Source organism: Melanostigma gelatinosum (genome assembly GCF_949748355.1).
Source record: "Melanostigma gelatinosum genome assembly, chromosome: 20".
In the NCBI taxonomy this organism is placed as follows: domain Eukaryota; kingdom Metazoa; phylum Chordata; class Actinopteri; order Perciformes; family Zoarcidae; genus Melanostigma; species Melanostigma gelatinosum.
The window spans coordinates 20,459,430-20,475,100 of NC_136653.1; the positions used below are offsets into that span (position 1 = coordinate 20,459,430).

The window sequence follows — 15,671 nt, forward strand, 5'->3', positions numbered from 1 at the left end:
AGCTTCAGCTGGCCACCGTCCACAAATATAACGTTACAACGAGGCTAACATAACTAAACTTCACGTTGTAGCTGTTTTCATTGAGCGTGTTGCAGTAAACTCACCTGTCACCTGTCCTGTTATCTGTCCTGTTACCTGTCCTCTGCCTCCGCTTCCTCCTCCTGCTGCGTTGAAAGTCACGTTTGATTTCTGGCTTTCTTGCGGTTTGTTTACGGTACTTCTCTTAGCGCATGCGCATTAAAAAACGCCCGTTATTGTTGATTTCCTGACCACACGAGCACTCTCATGAACATGAACAATTAATCAGACAAACTGCACTTTACACTTGCTACGGAAACAGTGAGTTTCAATTGAAATCAGAATGTTGGAAAATATACTTTTAATAACAGTTACACCTGCTGGGATGTGGACACTGTTAGAAATACAGAAGCCGTGAGACCTCAAACGCATCTTCCATCCACCCACAGGACATTTTGACAGGAAAACAAAAATAATCACATTGTTTTATCATTAAATTTTAAATACGAAAATTAAACTACTCCACTACTTGAGATAAATCCTGAAGGAGTGTTGAAATGTTTTGAAAAATATGTTGGTGACCTAAAAGTAGTCAAATGGGGAAAAAAAATGATTAAAAAAAAAGTTAATTAAATGTTGAAAACGTGTTGGTCATGTGTTCTTAAAAAAAGTTGCTCCGATGTCCTGAGAGGAAAAACAATTCTGTCAAAAACTGCCATACAAATATAAAATATTTGTATTATTTCCACCAATGTCAGTCCTGATAATTACCAAATATTAATAGTACCTTTAATTAAATGCTAGTTTGTTTCCATATTCCCCCTGTTGTTTAAAAAATAAAATAATCCATAGTCTGGGATTTTTGGCAATGATTATAGCAACATAGATTTTGCTAAAAATATCCTATATTAAACATTGACTAGTCAGTTTTCAGGTGTTCTGTTGTATTTCATTTATTGTGTATTATTATAGTCTGGTCAACATGAAGGTCTAAATAAAATAGTTTTGGGCCTAAAAGTAACCAAATATTAACATGCGTGATAAATACGGTATTCAGCTCACAAAATGCCCAGCATGTGTTCATTTTTAATAATACAAACTCACAAAGTCACAGTTTGTTAAAATAAATCAATAAATGAACATTCATTACTCAGAATTCAACCGTGTCCCATTTAAACATATGAAGGGTTCAGACTCCGAGTGCTTTTATCTCTCGCGTAAAGCAGACGATCAGTGACGAAGAGATTGATGCAGTGAGGTGCCCGCGCAGGAATCCCCCAGCATGCATCAGGAGTACAGGCTCCAGTAGATGGTGTTGAAGAGCAGGTAGGACAGAGGGAAGGCCAGGCGGGAGTACGAGTCGATCATGTAGCTGTTGCTGACGAACAGGTCCACGTTCTCGCGCACGGACCGCTGACGGCGGAGGCGGGTCCCCTCCGGGGGCCGGACGTCCGGGGCCCCGGGGTCGGAGGTCAGGGTGGGCGTCGCGCGGGAGAAGTGAGTCAGCTCCACGTCGTTATCGTGGAAACAGCCGTCGAAGGCCATCGCCTGGCTGGCGTTGAAGGTGGACGGGATCTGAAACATGAAGACGGCAAAAAAATACTAAGTATCATTTAAGTTTAAGATTAACATTTTAACTTAAACCTCTATAGCCCTAGCCCTATCTTTAGGCCTGTAACTTTACACATTCTCGAGAGGAAATGTGGGGTTTTGATTGTGTTTAACGCTAAGTAATCGATATCTTTTATGGTTCAAATGTCTGATCAACAGTCCAAACATCACAGTCATTTAAGATGAAAAAAATAAGCAAATCTTTACATATCACAAGATGAAACCATGAAATATATTTTAAAAAACACAGTGCATCACATTTTAAAAGTTCTCTTATCTTCTCTTATAAGTTCATGAATAAAAGTAATAAATATAAAGTGCTCAAGTGGTAATACTTACACCAGTGTGAAATAGAATAACAACAAAGGTTCAACAGAAACATCTTGTAAAATAAAATAGAAAAGTAACATTGCGATTGATTTTTCAAGGTAATATTAAATGTTTTTATATTCATTATAAATGTAGTGAAGTTGAAAAATAAAGTGTCATGAAGTAGAGATACCTCCACATTGTACTGCAGTGCACTATATGTAGTAAATGTACTTATTAACAATACTGTCTTAACCTCTTGCAGGGTGTAATGTCCCAGTGTGTCCACTAGAGGGAGACATTGAGTGAACTACGTCCCTCAGTGATAACCTGCTGCTGACCTTCCCCCTCTTCATCTTCCTCATCTCCTCCAGAGTGGTGCAGAAGTTCACCGCCGCGTACTCGATCACAGACAGGAAGACAAACAGGAAGCTGGTCCACAGGTAGATGTCCACCGCCTTCACGTAGGACACCTGGAACCACGTCCAGTTAAAGTCAACGCAGAACAAATGTAGAATAAAGAGCTTCATGCTCCACTCTGGGACAGAGACATATCTGGATTTATTTTCAAACATGAAGGTATTCATACGGCTTCAAAGCCTGATTTTGGATATAAACAAATTAGTAGTTTTCAAAAATCAAGGTCCAAAGTTATCTCACTGAGACAACAAAACAACAAAGAGGCAATTCTGTAGAGAACATAAATTGCTGACAGACAAACAAACACAGCAGCTACCTGAGGCATGGAGGAGGAGACTCCGGTGATGATGGTGGACATGGTGAGCACTGTGGTCATACCTGAGGAGGAGGAGGGGGGGGTTGTCCAACTTTGAATATATATATATATATATATATCTCTGGGTAATACATAAATATACATACATATATATATATACATATTTATGTATTACCCAGAGAGACGCGTGCTGGGACGGCCCTCCGGTCGATCCAGAAGGAGACCCAGGACAGGACCACCATCAGCATGGTGGGGAAGTACGTCTGCAGCATGAAGAAGAAGATGTGCCTCTGTAGGATGAAGTTAATGAACAGACGGTTGTACCAACCTGGGGGAGAGAAGGGGGAGAGAGGGAGAGACGGGGGAGACGGGGGAGAGAGAGCGAGACGGGGAGAGAGGGAGAGAGGGAAGGAGATGGGGAGAGAGGGAGAGAAAGAGAGGGAGAGAGAGACAGAGAGAGGGAGAGAGACAAGGGAGAGAGACAAGGGAGAGAGACATAGGTAGAGGGAGGGAGAAAGACGAGGAGAAAGACGGGGGAGAGACATGGAGAGAGACGGGGGAGAGGGAGAGACGGGGGAGACACCAATGGTGAACATTTCATTATAAAACAGCCTCTTCTGGGCTCAGGCTTTCCACCAGATGTTGAAGCTGCTGCAGGGATTTGATCCAAAAAACATTTTTCATACATCACTCAGACACACACACGCACACACGCACACGCACACACACACACACACACGCACACACACACCGGTGCTGCTGTAGAAGGCCAGGCCACTGGAGGCGTGAAAATGCTCAATGAAGAACTGAGACAAGACGATCTCGTCCGTCCTCAGAGAGTCGTTCCCGTTCTTCCAGTAAAGCATCAGGTCGTTCTCATTGTACGCATCTGTGGGGGGGGGGGGGGGGGGGGGGGGGTGTTCAGTGTCATGGTGGAAAAGTGGAAAGAGGAGAACTCTATTTATTGGCTGTCGTCTGAGTTCATCCTGAGTTTATTCATTTTTCAGACGTGGAATATATGCATACTATTTAAGAAAGGAAAAGTATCAATACTACCGTGTAGAAATAGTGTGAAAGTGAAAGTCTATTTCAGTATATATATATATATATATATATATATATATATATATATATATATATATATATATATATATATATATAATTGGTAAAGTATAAGTGTATAGTAGCAGTAAATGGGAATACTCAAGTAAAGTACAAGTACCTCAAAATTAAACTTTCCACCTTTACTTTTTTTGTTGCGCACGTGTCACCTCAAAGTGTAGTGTGTGTGTGTATAGATGTGTGTGTTTGTGTGTAGGTGTGTGTGCACGTGTGTGCGTGCGTGTGTGTTTGTGTGTGTGTGTCTGTGTGTGTGTAGATGTGTGTGTGTGTGTGTAGATGTGTGTGTGTGCGTGTGTGTAGATGTGTGTGTGTGTGTAGATGTGTGTGTGTGCGCGTGTGTGTGTCTGTGTGTGCATGCGTGTGTGTAGATGTGTGTGTGTGCGCGTGTGTAGATGTGTGTGTGTGCATGCGTGTGTGTAGATGTGTGTAGGTGTGTGTGTGTGTGTTTGTGTCTGTAGATGTGTGTGTGTGTGTGTTTGTGTCTGTGTGTGTAGGTGTGTGTCTGTGTGTGTGTAGGTGTGTGCGTGTGTGTAGGTGTGTGCGTGTCTGTGTGTGCATGCGTGTGTGTAGATGTGTGTGTGTGTGTGTAGATGTGTGTGTGTGTGTGTGTGTGTCTGTGTGTGTAGGTGTGTGTGTGTGTGTGTAGGTGTGTGTGTGTGTGTGTAGGTGTGTGCGTGTGTGTGTGTCTGTGTGTGCATGCGTGTGTGTAGATGTGTGTGTGTGCGCGTGTGTGTGTGTGTGTGTCTGTGTGTGCATGCGTGTGTGTAGATGTGTGTGTGTGCGCGTGTGTGTGTGTGTGTGTCTGTGTGTGCATGCGTGTGTGTAGATGTGTGTGTGTGCGCGTGTGTGTGTGTGTGTGTGTGTCTGTGTGTGCATGCGTGGGTGTAGATGTGTGTGTGTGCGCGTGTGTGTGTGTGTGTGTGCGTGTGTGTGTGTCTGTGTGTGTAGGTGTGTGTCTGTGTGTGTGTGTGTGTGTGTGTAGGTGTGTGCGTGTGTGTGTGTGTTTGTGTCTGTGTGTGTAGGTGTGTATCTGTGTGTGTGTGTGTCTGTGTGTGCATGCGTGTGTGTAGATGTGTGTGTGTGCGCGTGTGTGTGTGTGTGTGTGCGTGTGTGTGTGTGTCTGTGTGTGTAGGTGTGTGTCTGTGTGTGTGTGTGTGTGTGTGTAGGTGTGTGCGTGTGTGTTTGTGTCTGTGTGTGTAGGTGTGTATCTGTGTGTGTGTGTGTCTGTGTGTGCATGCGTGGGTGTAGATGTGTGTGTGTGCGCGTGTGTGTGTGTGTGTGTGTGTGTGTGTGTGTGTCTGTGTGTGTAGGTGTGTGTCTGTGTGTGTGTGTGTGTAGGTGTGTGCGTGTGTGTGTGTGTTTGTGTCTGTGTGTGTAGGTGTGTGTCTGTGTGTGTGTGTGTGTGTGTCTCACAGCTCTCCAGCTCCAGAGAGCAGTTCTGTGTGTCCAGAGGGAAGCTGCTGAAGTCCATCGAGCAGAGAGACGTCACCGTCACCCTGAAAACACACAAACAACACAACACTTTAAATACACACTTCCTGCTGTCATCAAGGAAACCCGAGCTTCACCTTCAATCTCTCAAAGTCTTTGGTCTCACGAACTTGAAATTAAAATCCCAACAGTTGTGTTAGAGCGCAGAAGTAGATGAAGAGGTTCATGGTTTAGATTAGAGGCATTAAGAGAATGACATATATGGAAGTAGGATCATGTGTTTTCAGCTTCTTTTGTAGCCCGCTAGCTGCACGGCTCGATGGATGATCTGTCACGTGACTCAGTCCAGATATTCATGTTCCCCAGAGGATGAATCCTGATGACTTTGGTGAGCCAAAGCTTCTCCAGCTTCCCTAGCAGGTCAAAGTTGTCTCTTATCCAGTAAAATATTTCAACCAGGCGGCAAGTGAAGCCAAAGCTTCATGCGTTAAAGCTGCATTCTCTCTAGTGTCCACCAGGGGGCGACTCCTCTGGTTGTATAGAAGTCTATAGAAAATGACTCTACTTCTCTCTTGATTTATTACCTCAGTAAACATTGTAAACATGAGTTTATGTCTCAATCTCTAGTTTCAAGTCTTCTTCAATACAGCATGATGTTCATTTAGTACATTATGGTCCATTTAGAGTCACACAGACCATGAAGCAGGGGATGCTTTAGGGCGGGGCTACAGTGATTGACAGGTCTCTACCAGAGACGTCACTCCTCCTCAGTCCAGATATGACCTCAGAAGCATCTTCAAGTCTGCTTGTTTGATTTACCTCCACCTACCTGACGCTGTACAGGATGTTTCCGTCGGGGTAGACCCGCAGCATGATGTTCTCCATGGTGGTGTCGTGGATGAAGGAGCGCTTGGAGTGGACGAAGAAGACGTCGGGGACCCAGATCTTCTTCACCAGCCGCGAGTCGAACGTCCTGCTCCGATTGGTTCTGGACGGAAACGCCAGCCGCTCGTCTTTCCAGTAGTGACGCAGGTAGAGAGTCATGGTGAAGTCCTGCAGGAGGAGGTAACGGGTCGATCTGGTTCATGAGTCATTTAGGAAGTGAAGTATTCCTCCAACACAAAGATGTGAATAGTTCAAGGAGTCATTTTTACTTGTCTGGTTGTGTCATTGAAAGGAGTTTTAGAGAAGTGAAAGCATCCAGAAGAATAAGAAACAAGTATATATAATAGGATGCGTCTCATGTTCTGTGACTCGTTCACATACCATTTATTTGTATCTTCATCATTCCTGATATGATGTCTTTTTCTGCTGTTTCCTGTTATTTTTCTTTCCTTTTCGGTTTGTTTTGCATAGTTTGTTCTCATGTTTTAAAGCGTGGATCTGTATGAACTAATGCTGGAAGATAAGATTGAACAAAGAGGACTTTAACAAAGTATTAAATCCTGGTAAAATGAATAATATTTGTGAGCAAAGTGGAACTAAATGGGAAAGAAGTCGTCATACTTTGTGGTATATCTGTAAGATCTCGTCTTTTTTATTTTGGGAGCTGAGAGCCGACAGAGTCATCGACCTCTCAGCCTGAGGGGGACCGTGTCCAGACTACATGCAGACCTTCAACCGTTCATCAAACTGGAAATGAAGTTGTTTAAAATCTCACCATGTTGACTTCTGAGATGCTGTCGATGCTCTCCACCTGCACATCGATGCCCACGGGGATGGCTGCACCTGAAACCACAAAATCATTGAAAGTCAGTGAGTCAGAACTCATAAATCAATGCCGCCGCACGACTCCATAAAACCTCTTTGGTCAACAACATCCTTCGTCTTCGCCGCAGCTCGTCAACATCAACATCATCTGTGACGCTGCTCTTTTTTTCCTCACCAAAACAAATGGTCTAATTTTAGGATTCATCCACTGCTGCGGCCTGCAGCTCATTCCTGACTCGACCAGAAAGCATCGGCAATGATTCACTGTCGTCTTAAACTGATGTGACGTCTCTATCTGCAGCACGTTCTTTCAGGACACATTTTAAAGTTTCACAATGACGGGAATGCACAAGAAGAATGAGCCGTCGCGGCTGTTGGCGAACATAATAAATCACTTCTGACAGCGGTGAACTTTCATCAGCCTCACTGAGCTCGTTTAGGTGATGTGCAGGTCAAATGGGAGTGTCTTCAATGTGCAGCGGGTCCTGAATGCACATTGAAGTATCGTTATTTTAATGCTGTGGACAAAACTGTTCTATGTAATCGAGACATCTAGACTGTTAAGGAAACTTCATTTATGAAGAGAAGTTACAAAAGATTTTAGAGGAAGAAAAAAAATAGAAATGAGGGAGAAGAAAGAGACAAAGGCAGAGTTCTGTCAAAGTTAAGTTCCTGAATATAAGAAGAGGACGTAGTCATTGTTTGGTTTGTGGACTGACATTTTGAAGCTTTCAGACCAGCATTTAAGCCACCGCCATTTTGTTTTTTGCTACCAGTGAACAGAAGTGACCATTTGGACTGAGGAGTGACATGGAGACAAGAGACAAGGTAGCCCCGCCCCTAAAGCATCCCCTGCTTTATGGTCTATTAGAGACCTGTCAATCACTGTGTAGCCCCGCCCTAAAGCATCCCCTGCTTTATGGTCTATTAGAGACCTGTCAATCAGCGTGTAGCCCCGCCCTAAAGCATCCCCTGCTTTATGGTCTATTAGAGACCTGTCAATCAGCGTGTAGCCCCGCCCCTAAAGCATCCCCTGCTTTATGGTCTATTAGAGACCTGTCAATCACTGTGTAGCCCCGCCCTAAAGCATCCCCTGCTTTATGGTCTGTTAGAGACCTGTCAATCAGCGTGTAGCCCCGCCCTAAAGCATCCCCTGCTTTATGGTCTATTAGAGACCTGTCAATCAGCGTGTAGCCCCGCCCCTAAAGCATCCCCTGCTTTATGGTCTATTAGAGACCTGTCAATCACTGTGTAGCCCCGCCCTAAAGCATCCCCTGCTTTATGGTCTGTGTGACTCTAAATGGACCATAATGTACTAAATGAACATCATGCTGTATTGAAGAAGACTTGAAACTAGAGATTGAGACATAAACTCATGTTTACAATGTTTACTGAGGGAATAAATCAAGAGAGAAGTAGAGTCATTTTCTATAGACTTCTATACAACCAGAGGAGTCGCCCCCTGGTGGACACTAGAGAGAATGCAGCTTTAACACGTGAAGCTTTGACTTCACTTTTCAGAACCGGAGGTTGCCGCCTGTTGAAAACATCCATTATTTTATTAATTCTAATTGTATTAGGCTACATAGAGTTGTTGCACAAGTCATTTTTAACCTACAGGCCTAGAGAAGGGTTCCTGTAGTCGTGTCTCTGCATGTTGTGGTACCTCACTGGTCTAATGTGTTGTCATTTTATTAAATTGGGCTCAAAGATCAAGAAAAAGCCTTTTGACCTGCAAATCTCTAAAACCATGTCTGCTGGTTGAGGATACAGAAACAAACACTGGTTGGGTCTGTGACCTCCGTCTGGACGTGGGTTACCGGCTTACATTCCTGTTTTCACCCTCAACAACAAGGAAACAATGTACTCGAAAGTGTCTGTGTGCCGTTCTGTGGATGTAAAGTGTGTTAATTCCACTTGAATGTGAGCAGGCCGGCAGCTCAATAAACACTTAATTTAATGAAGTTCATCTGACAGCCGGGACCATAAAGCTCCGGCTGCAGCGCAGCTTTGTCCCGACATGACGCACATAAAGAAGAAGAAGAAGAAGAAACACCAGCAGAGCGGACTCAACATTTAGTGTAACCCCGACAACGAGGGCTCTTTGGTGGAAAAAATCCTGAAGCAGAAGGTCTCTCTCTCTCTCTCTCTCCCTCTCTCTCCCTCCCCCCTCTCTCTCTCTCCCTCTCCCTCCCGCTCCCTCTCCCTCCCTCTCTCCCTCCCCCTCTCGCTCTCTCTCCCTCCCTCCCTCCCTCTCTCTCCCTCTCTCCCTCCCTCCCTCTCTCTCTCTCTCTCTCCCTCCCTCCCTCTCTCTCTCTCTCTCCCTCCCTCCCTCCCTCTCCCTCCCCCTCTCCCTCTCTCCTAAATCACGATGTCAGCGGCAAAGACGTTAAAATCTCTTCAGCTTACGTTAACCACAGACCTTATTTCAGACATCTAACCAAAACACATACAAAAGGGTGGAAATGCCACAAAGTTGTTTAACGTATTTTAAAAAACATTCAGAGCTGGAACCCCACAAGCCACCAGGCCAACTCCCCCTCCCCCCAGCCCTGCTCTACTCCTACGCCGCCATCACCAAACCATCCTCACCTCCTCCATCACTGCAGAGGCCCGACCAGGGCGGACCGCAGAGAACCAATCGCTCTGCCGAGAAGGTGATTGGCTGCAAGCTGCCGTCCCTTCCAGAACCCTGCGAGGCGGGCGGGAAGGATTTGTGGCCGACCCCTCCCACCCGGTCAACCGACTGGGTGGGTCACTCCCAACCGGTCAACCGACTGGGTGGGTCACTCCCAACCGGTCAACCGACTGGGTGGGTCACTCCCAACCGGTCAACCGACTGGGTGGGTCACTCCCAACCGGCAGGAGGCTGCGGTCCATCAGGACAAAACCTCTCGCCCACAAGAACAGTCTCATCAACAAGGCCCAAGACCCCCACTGAACCAGACTCCCAGACACATACATGTCGCATGAGCATAGAGTCTCCAAATGTAACTCAACGAGTTGCATGAACGCACATTTTTACAAATCTTTTGTTGTTATTTTCTTGCACATTGCAGATATTCCTCATGCTGTGAAGTGGTTGAGACACAACACTGAGGACCAGATCTAAAGATTATGAACGACTGAGGACAACAAACGTGGGCAGTCATTCAGATCCAGCACCAGAGACGCGTAAATACATTTTCCACTTGCTGGTCTAAATGGATACTACGGAAGATATATCCTGTTTCAACACACCGGTCTGCTCGGGGCATGCATCTTATTCTAATCAGCTGATGTAAACAAGTTGAGAGGAAGAGGCTTCTGCTGCAGTGCAGTGTTCGAATTGCACCGTGGCTTTTGGGGGAACACAGTGTTTGGGGGCTGACAGGTGGGAGGATGCTATACACATGAAGCCACATACATGCACAAATATACCATCATACATTTAAATTCATACTGAACAAACAGAACAGTTATCGCAACGTTTGTTTTATTCGTTTGTCCTCACCTACAAAACGACTACGAAGGGACAAAAAACGACGACTTAAAGACAAAACGACTACGAGGAGACACAAAGCCATTACAAAAAGACACAAACGGTCTCTCAAGAACCCACAATATGACGACAAAGAGACGAAAAACAACAACAAAACAAGCTAAACAACGATGAAGTCTGTGTTTTGCTCCTCTGTCGGAGAGGAAGTTGGACCTTTTTCTTATCTGTGTTCAGCGCCCATTGCCTCATAATGCTCCGTGGCTGCACCGTAAAACATTCAGAGGCAACGTTGCACTGATGGATGTCCACAACAAGGAGAGACAGCATTGTGTCTATTGGACACAAACGATCAGAAACTGTTCAGCATGAATTAACATGAGACAAGTTATTTATATCGGGAACTGAAATATACAGGAAAATATGAATATATTGTATCTGCACAGTGAGACGTTCTGGAGAGAATAAAGAAAAATCTTTATCTCGGAGCTTGAGAAGGAAAGAAAAGCATGTGGTCAAAGCAGGAAACTGGAGGAAAAGCAGGTCGTAGTTCTTCCTGTTCAGCCTGTTTCACTAACTGAGGCGATCATTTGACAGATGAAGGTGGTCACATTGTGTTAGGCACAGAGAGACATAATATGACCACAAAGAGATGCAAGATAATCAGAGTTTTACCACACACACACACACACACACACACACACACACACACACACACACACACACACACACACACACACACAATTTACTCAACCTTTAAAGAACCACACCAGCGGTTTTCTCTGTTAACTGATGTTTTACGTCACTTCCAACTGTTTTGGAAGCAGGATATTTTTTTGTGTGTTTTAAACTTTAAGATGTATTTTTACTACGCTACGTTGTAATGCTACGTTGTAATGCTACGTTGTAACGCTACGTTGTAACATTATGTGGTTACTTTTTGACTGAAAACATTGTTTTTTATAACCTCAGCTCATTAGTTTTGTTGCCTAACCCGAACCAATCATTTCACAACGTTAACCGCGTGGCATTGTGTGTTTCTGCAAGCGTCAGAAACATTGTTGCTCAATGTATCTTGTGGTTTGCAGAAACTTAAATAGTCAATCACGAAGGTAAGTGGTATATCGTATGTACTTTCAAGTAGGAGGAGAAAAGTCCGGACGATAATATAGTGGATTGTACTGATGGATTAAATGGTGTCAAAAGTTGACAACAAACCCAAAATCAATCGCAATATTTTATAATATTGAACCAGATTTTTTTATGAAAGGAAATAATTTGCCAATCTGAGCCAAGTTCTGTTACCTGAAACTGGGCACACTCAAGGTCACACAGGGAAGAGCTGCAGCCAAAATATACGCGTGTTTGGAAGACGACCAGCAGAAACACAGACGCTCGTAAACCAGTTACGAGGATTCGTTCTCACGATGTCTCGCGAAAAAAGACTGAGGAGTTTGTGGGGATTCATTTAAGTTTACAGACGTCCTTTAAAGGCTGACCGCCACATAGAAATACTACCTTAATCAATGTGACAAGAGTTGAGTTTATATCTAAACTTAGTTTAGACTTTAGTTTTTTGAGGATTTTCATGTCTTGAGATCAATGAAAGGATGAAAGGAAGAGACCGTCATCACCAGAGAAATGACAGCATTGTCCTTTGTTCAAAAAATGTTGAACTCTGTTTACACTTTGGTGACACGCCTCCTCTTGTGGTCGTAGAAACCTCTCCGGTCAGCATCAATCACGAACCGGAGACCAGAGTTTGAATCCTGTTCATACCAAGAGTTGACTCTTACAACCACGAAAAGTTATATTAGATATTTATAGTCAAATATTACCCTCAGAGATGCAGTAAAGGAAGAAGTCAGTCTCCTAAAAATGGAAATATTCAAGTCACAGAAAATAAAAATAAAAGGTGTACATGTACTTCATTACTTTACTTTACTAGATACTTTGATACTAGATCAGAATCTGAACCGTTTACTGCCACGGTATGTTGCACATGACGGGGTAATGCTTAGATACTTTACGTTCATCTCCTCTCTTTGAATATTAATTAAATCCACAAAATCTCATTTAAAGGAACATATTTGAATGAACTGTTTGTGCTCAGCTATTGTCGTGTGTTTGATACCGATGATCTCCATCGCAGACTCAGTTTGTTCCCCCCCTCCATCTGCTCCAGACCTGGAATATAATCCAGATTAATGCACACGAATCGCCCCGACACACACACAATCACAGTCCTACTGTATTTCAAATGCAGTCAGTCAGTCAGTCAGTCAGTCAGTCAGTCAGTCAGTCAGTCAGTCAGTCAGTCAGTCAGTCAGTCAGTCAGTCAGTCAGTCAGTCAGTCAGTCAGTCAGTCAGTCAGTCAGTCAGTCAGTCAGTCAGTCAGTCAGTCAGTCAGTCTCTCTCTCTCTCTCTCTCTCTCTCTCTCTCTCTCTCTCTCTCTCTCTCTCTCTCTCTCTCTCTCTCTCTCTCTCTCTCTCTCTCTCTCTCTCTCTCTCTCTCTCTCTCTCTCTCTCTCTCTCTCTCTCTCTCTCTCTCTCTCTCTGGTGTAATCTGGGTCAGTGTTGGTGATTTTCGGATCAACACATCCGTTGTCTGGGTGACCCAGTGCCCATCATCAAAAGAAGTTGAGAAAAACTCATCCCAAAAAAGAAGGAACTTACAAAGCAACACGTGTGGTTCAAGCAATATAAACCACTTTGTTAAAATGTGAACATAAACGTTTAATGATGACATGATGTCAACGAGGCGTCCTCACAAGTGTAGAGAGACAGTGTGTGTCTGACCTCCGAAGCCCGGCCTCATAGCGAAGTCGTGCTCCTCGATCCTCAGCAGCTGCTCGGCCTTTATCAGCAGCGTCTTAGTGCCGTCCTGCCTCTTCAGCTTGTAGTCAATACGTCTGCAGGGACACACACACACACACACACACACACACACACACACACACACACACACACACACACACACACACACACACACACACACACACACACACACACACACACACACACACACACACACACACACACACACACAGTGTGTTGAGTGATTAGCTGGTTTATTACGGCTGTAATTGCAGGTTTTGATTCGAGAAAAAACAGTTTGTGGTTTTCTAACTCTCAACCTGACAAAACCTTAATTGAAGGCTCTATGAACAAAAATAAATGCACGTGCACGCGTTCTCGTGCATTTGCATTTATTTATCTTCATCTCCCGCTCAAAGAGTGTCATTATGATATAAAACAATCCTCGCTGCCACTGCAGGACTCATGAATCAGCTGCTGGGAGCGAATCACTGTCATGCTGATGAGAAGCTATTATACTACATTTCCCATGAGTCCTTTCTTCCTCAGCCTTCCTGTTGCAGTATAAATATGAGGTACTTGTACTTCATACTCCACTGCTTTAGATGCATCAAATAATCAATGTATCAGTAATAATGTTTACAACGAACCAATCAATCATTCGATTAATGGAGAAAATAATCAGCAGATTCATCCATCATGAAAACAATCAGTTAATAGTTCAACCAACGCCATCAGCAAAGTCCTGCTTTTACATGAATGCATGAGTAATAATAACATACTCACATAATATACAATAGTAGAAATGTGTGGTATTAGTACTTCTGAATACTTCCTCCGCTGTTCATAACTTTAACAGCAAGTGTTGAGTTTATTCGTGAATTAGCTTCAGGGTTTGAGGTTAAATGTGCTTTGTTTGTTTCAAGGTTCATTTAAGGGATTATGGAGACAGGATTTGGCTCAAAGACACTGACCTCACACACACACACACACACACACACACACACACACACACACACACAGCGTGTGCAGCAGCGGCGAGGCCGTCGTTCTCCGGCTGTAATTACACCTTCTACATCCTGAGCGTGGTGTCGTCGGGGTTTCCCTGGTTGAATGTCAGACATTTACTTTAACGTTTATTTAAATGCACAAAGAGTTTACTCTGTTTTCTGAGGACGTCTCTCACAACTTCACGTGTAGATACCACGTTTGCATTTGTCGGTTTGATGTGACGTCACATTTAGATATTTAAAAGGTTCACTCATGGCCTTTGAAAACAACAAAAGTTCACTTCCTTTGACATTCACAAGTTAAAGTATAGAAGTACGGAAGATTGTTGCTGTGATCTCACTTCTTCAAATAAAATACTCCCACTATGACTAGAGGGTTCTTTTTCTGTGAAACAGGGAAGTGAAAGTGATCAAACTCTGGGAACTTGTGAGGGACGTGTTCGTTGGAAGTGAAGTCAAGTCCCCAGTCGAGCCGGCAAGTCTTAAACCAAGTCCCAAGTCAAGTCCCAAGTCAGGACAGGCAAGTCTTAAACCAAGTCCCAAGTCAAGTCCCAAGTCAGGACAGGCAAGTCTTAAACCAAGGCCCAAGTCAAGTCCCAAGTCAGGACAGGCAAGTCTTAAACCAAGTCCCCAGTCAAGTCCCAAGTCAGGACAGGCAAGTCTTAAACCAAGTCCCCAGTCAAGTCCCAAGTCAGGACAGGCAAGTCTTAAACCAAGTCCCAAGTCAAGTCCCAAGTCAGGACAGGCAAGTCTTAAACCAAGTCCCAAGTCAAGTCCCAAGTCAGGACAGGCAAGTCTTAAACCAAGTCCCCAGTCAAGTCCCAAGTCAGGACAGGCAAGTCTTAAACCAAGTCCCCAGTCAAGTCCCAAGTCAGGACAGGCAAGTCTTAAACCAAGTCCCAAGTCAAGTCCCAAGTCAGGACAGGCAAGTCTTAAACCAAGTCCCCAGTCAAGTCCCAAGTCAGGACAGGCAAGTCTTAAACCAAGTCCCCAGTCAAGTCCCAAGTCAGGACAGGCAAGTCTTAAACCAAGTCCCAAGTCAAGTCCCAAGTCAGGACAGGCAAGTCTTAAACCAAGTCCCAAGTCAAGTCCCAAGTCAGGACAGGCAAGTCTTAAACCAAGTCCCCAGTCAAGTCCCAAGTCAGGACAGGCAAGTCTTAAACCAAGTCCCCAGTCAAGTCCCAAGTCAGGACAGGCAAGTCTTAAACCAAGTCCCAAGTCAAGTCCCAAGTCAGGACAGGCAAGTCTTAAACCAAGGCCCAAGTTAAGTCAGGCATGTCCAAAGTCCTAAACTGAGTTTTGAGTTCTAAACAAGTCAAATGTGCTCTTCACCAAATCTCATGCCTCTTAACAACGGAGTCATAAAATATTATAAAAAGCATGACTGCATTTTAAAATGTGTATTGATTGGATGAAGTCATTTTGTTGAA

General features: G+C 44.2%; 1 protein-coding gene across 1 annotated transcript in view; it reads right to left on the reverse strand.

Moving 5' to 3' along the window:
- Positions 1–961: 961 nt before the first annotated feature.
- LOC306794167 (gamma-aminobutyric acid receptor subunit rho-3-like) overlaps positions 962–15,671 on the reverse strand; it is a gene marked incomplete at its 5' end in the record, with an annotated part of 15,345 nt that continues 635 nt past the window's right edge. The window contains 9 exons of the mRNA XM_079292117.1: positions 962–1,593; positions 2,280–2,411; positions 2,675–2,736; positions 2,850–3,002; positions 3,426–3,563; positions 5,210–5,292; positions 6,057–6,280; positions 6,888–6,955; positions 13,214–13,326. Of these exons, the coding sequence (XP_079148243.1) occupies positions 1,306–1,593; positions 2,280–2,411; positions 2,675–2,736; positions 2,850–3,002; positions 3,426–3,563; positions 5,210–5,292; positions 6,057–6,280; positions 6,888–6,955; positions 13,214–13,326 (1,261 nt within the window). The 3' untranslated portion in view covers positions 962–1,305. The remainder of the gene's footprint in view (positions 1,594–2,279; positions 2,412–2,674; positions 2,737–2,849; positions 3,003–3,425; positions 3,564–5,209; positions 5,293–6,056; positions 6,281–6,887; positions 6,956–13,213; positions 13,327–15,671) is intronic.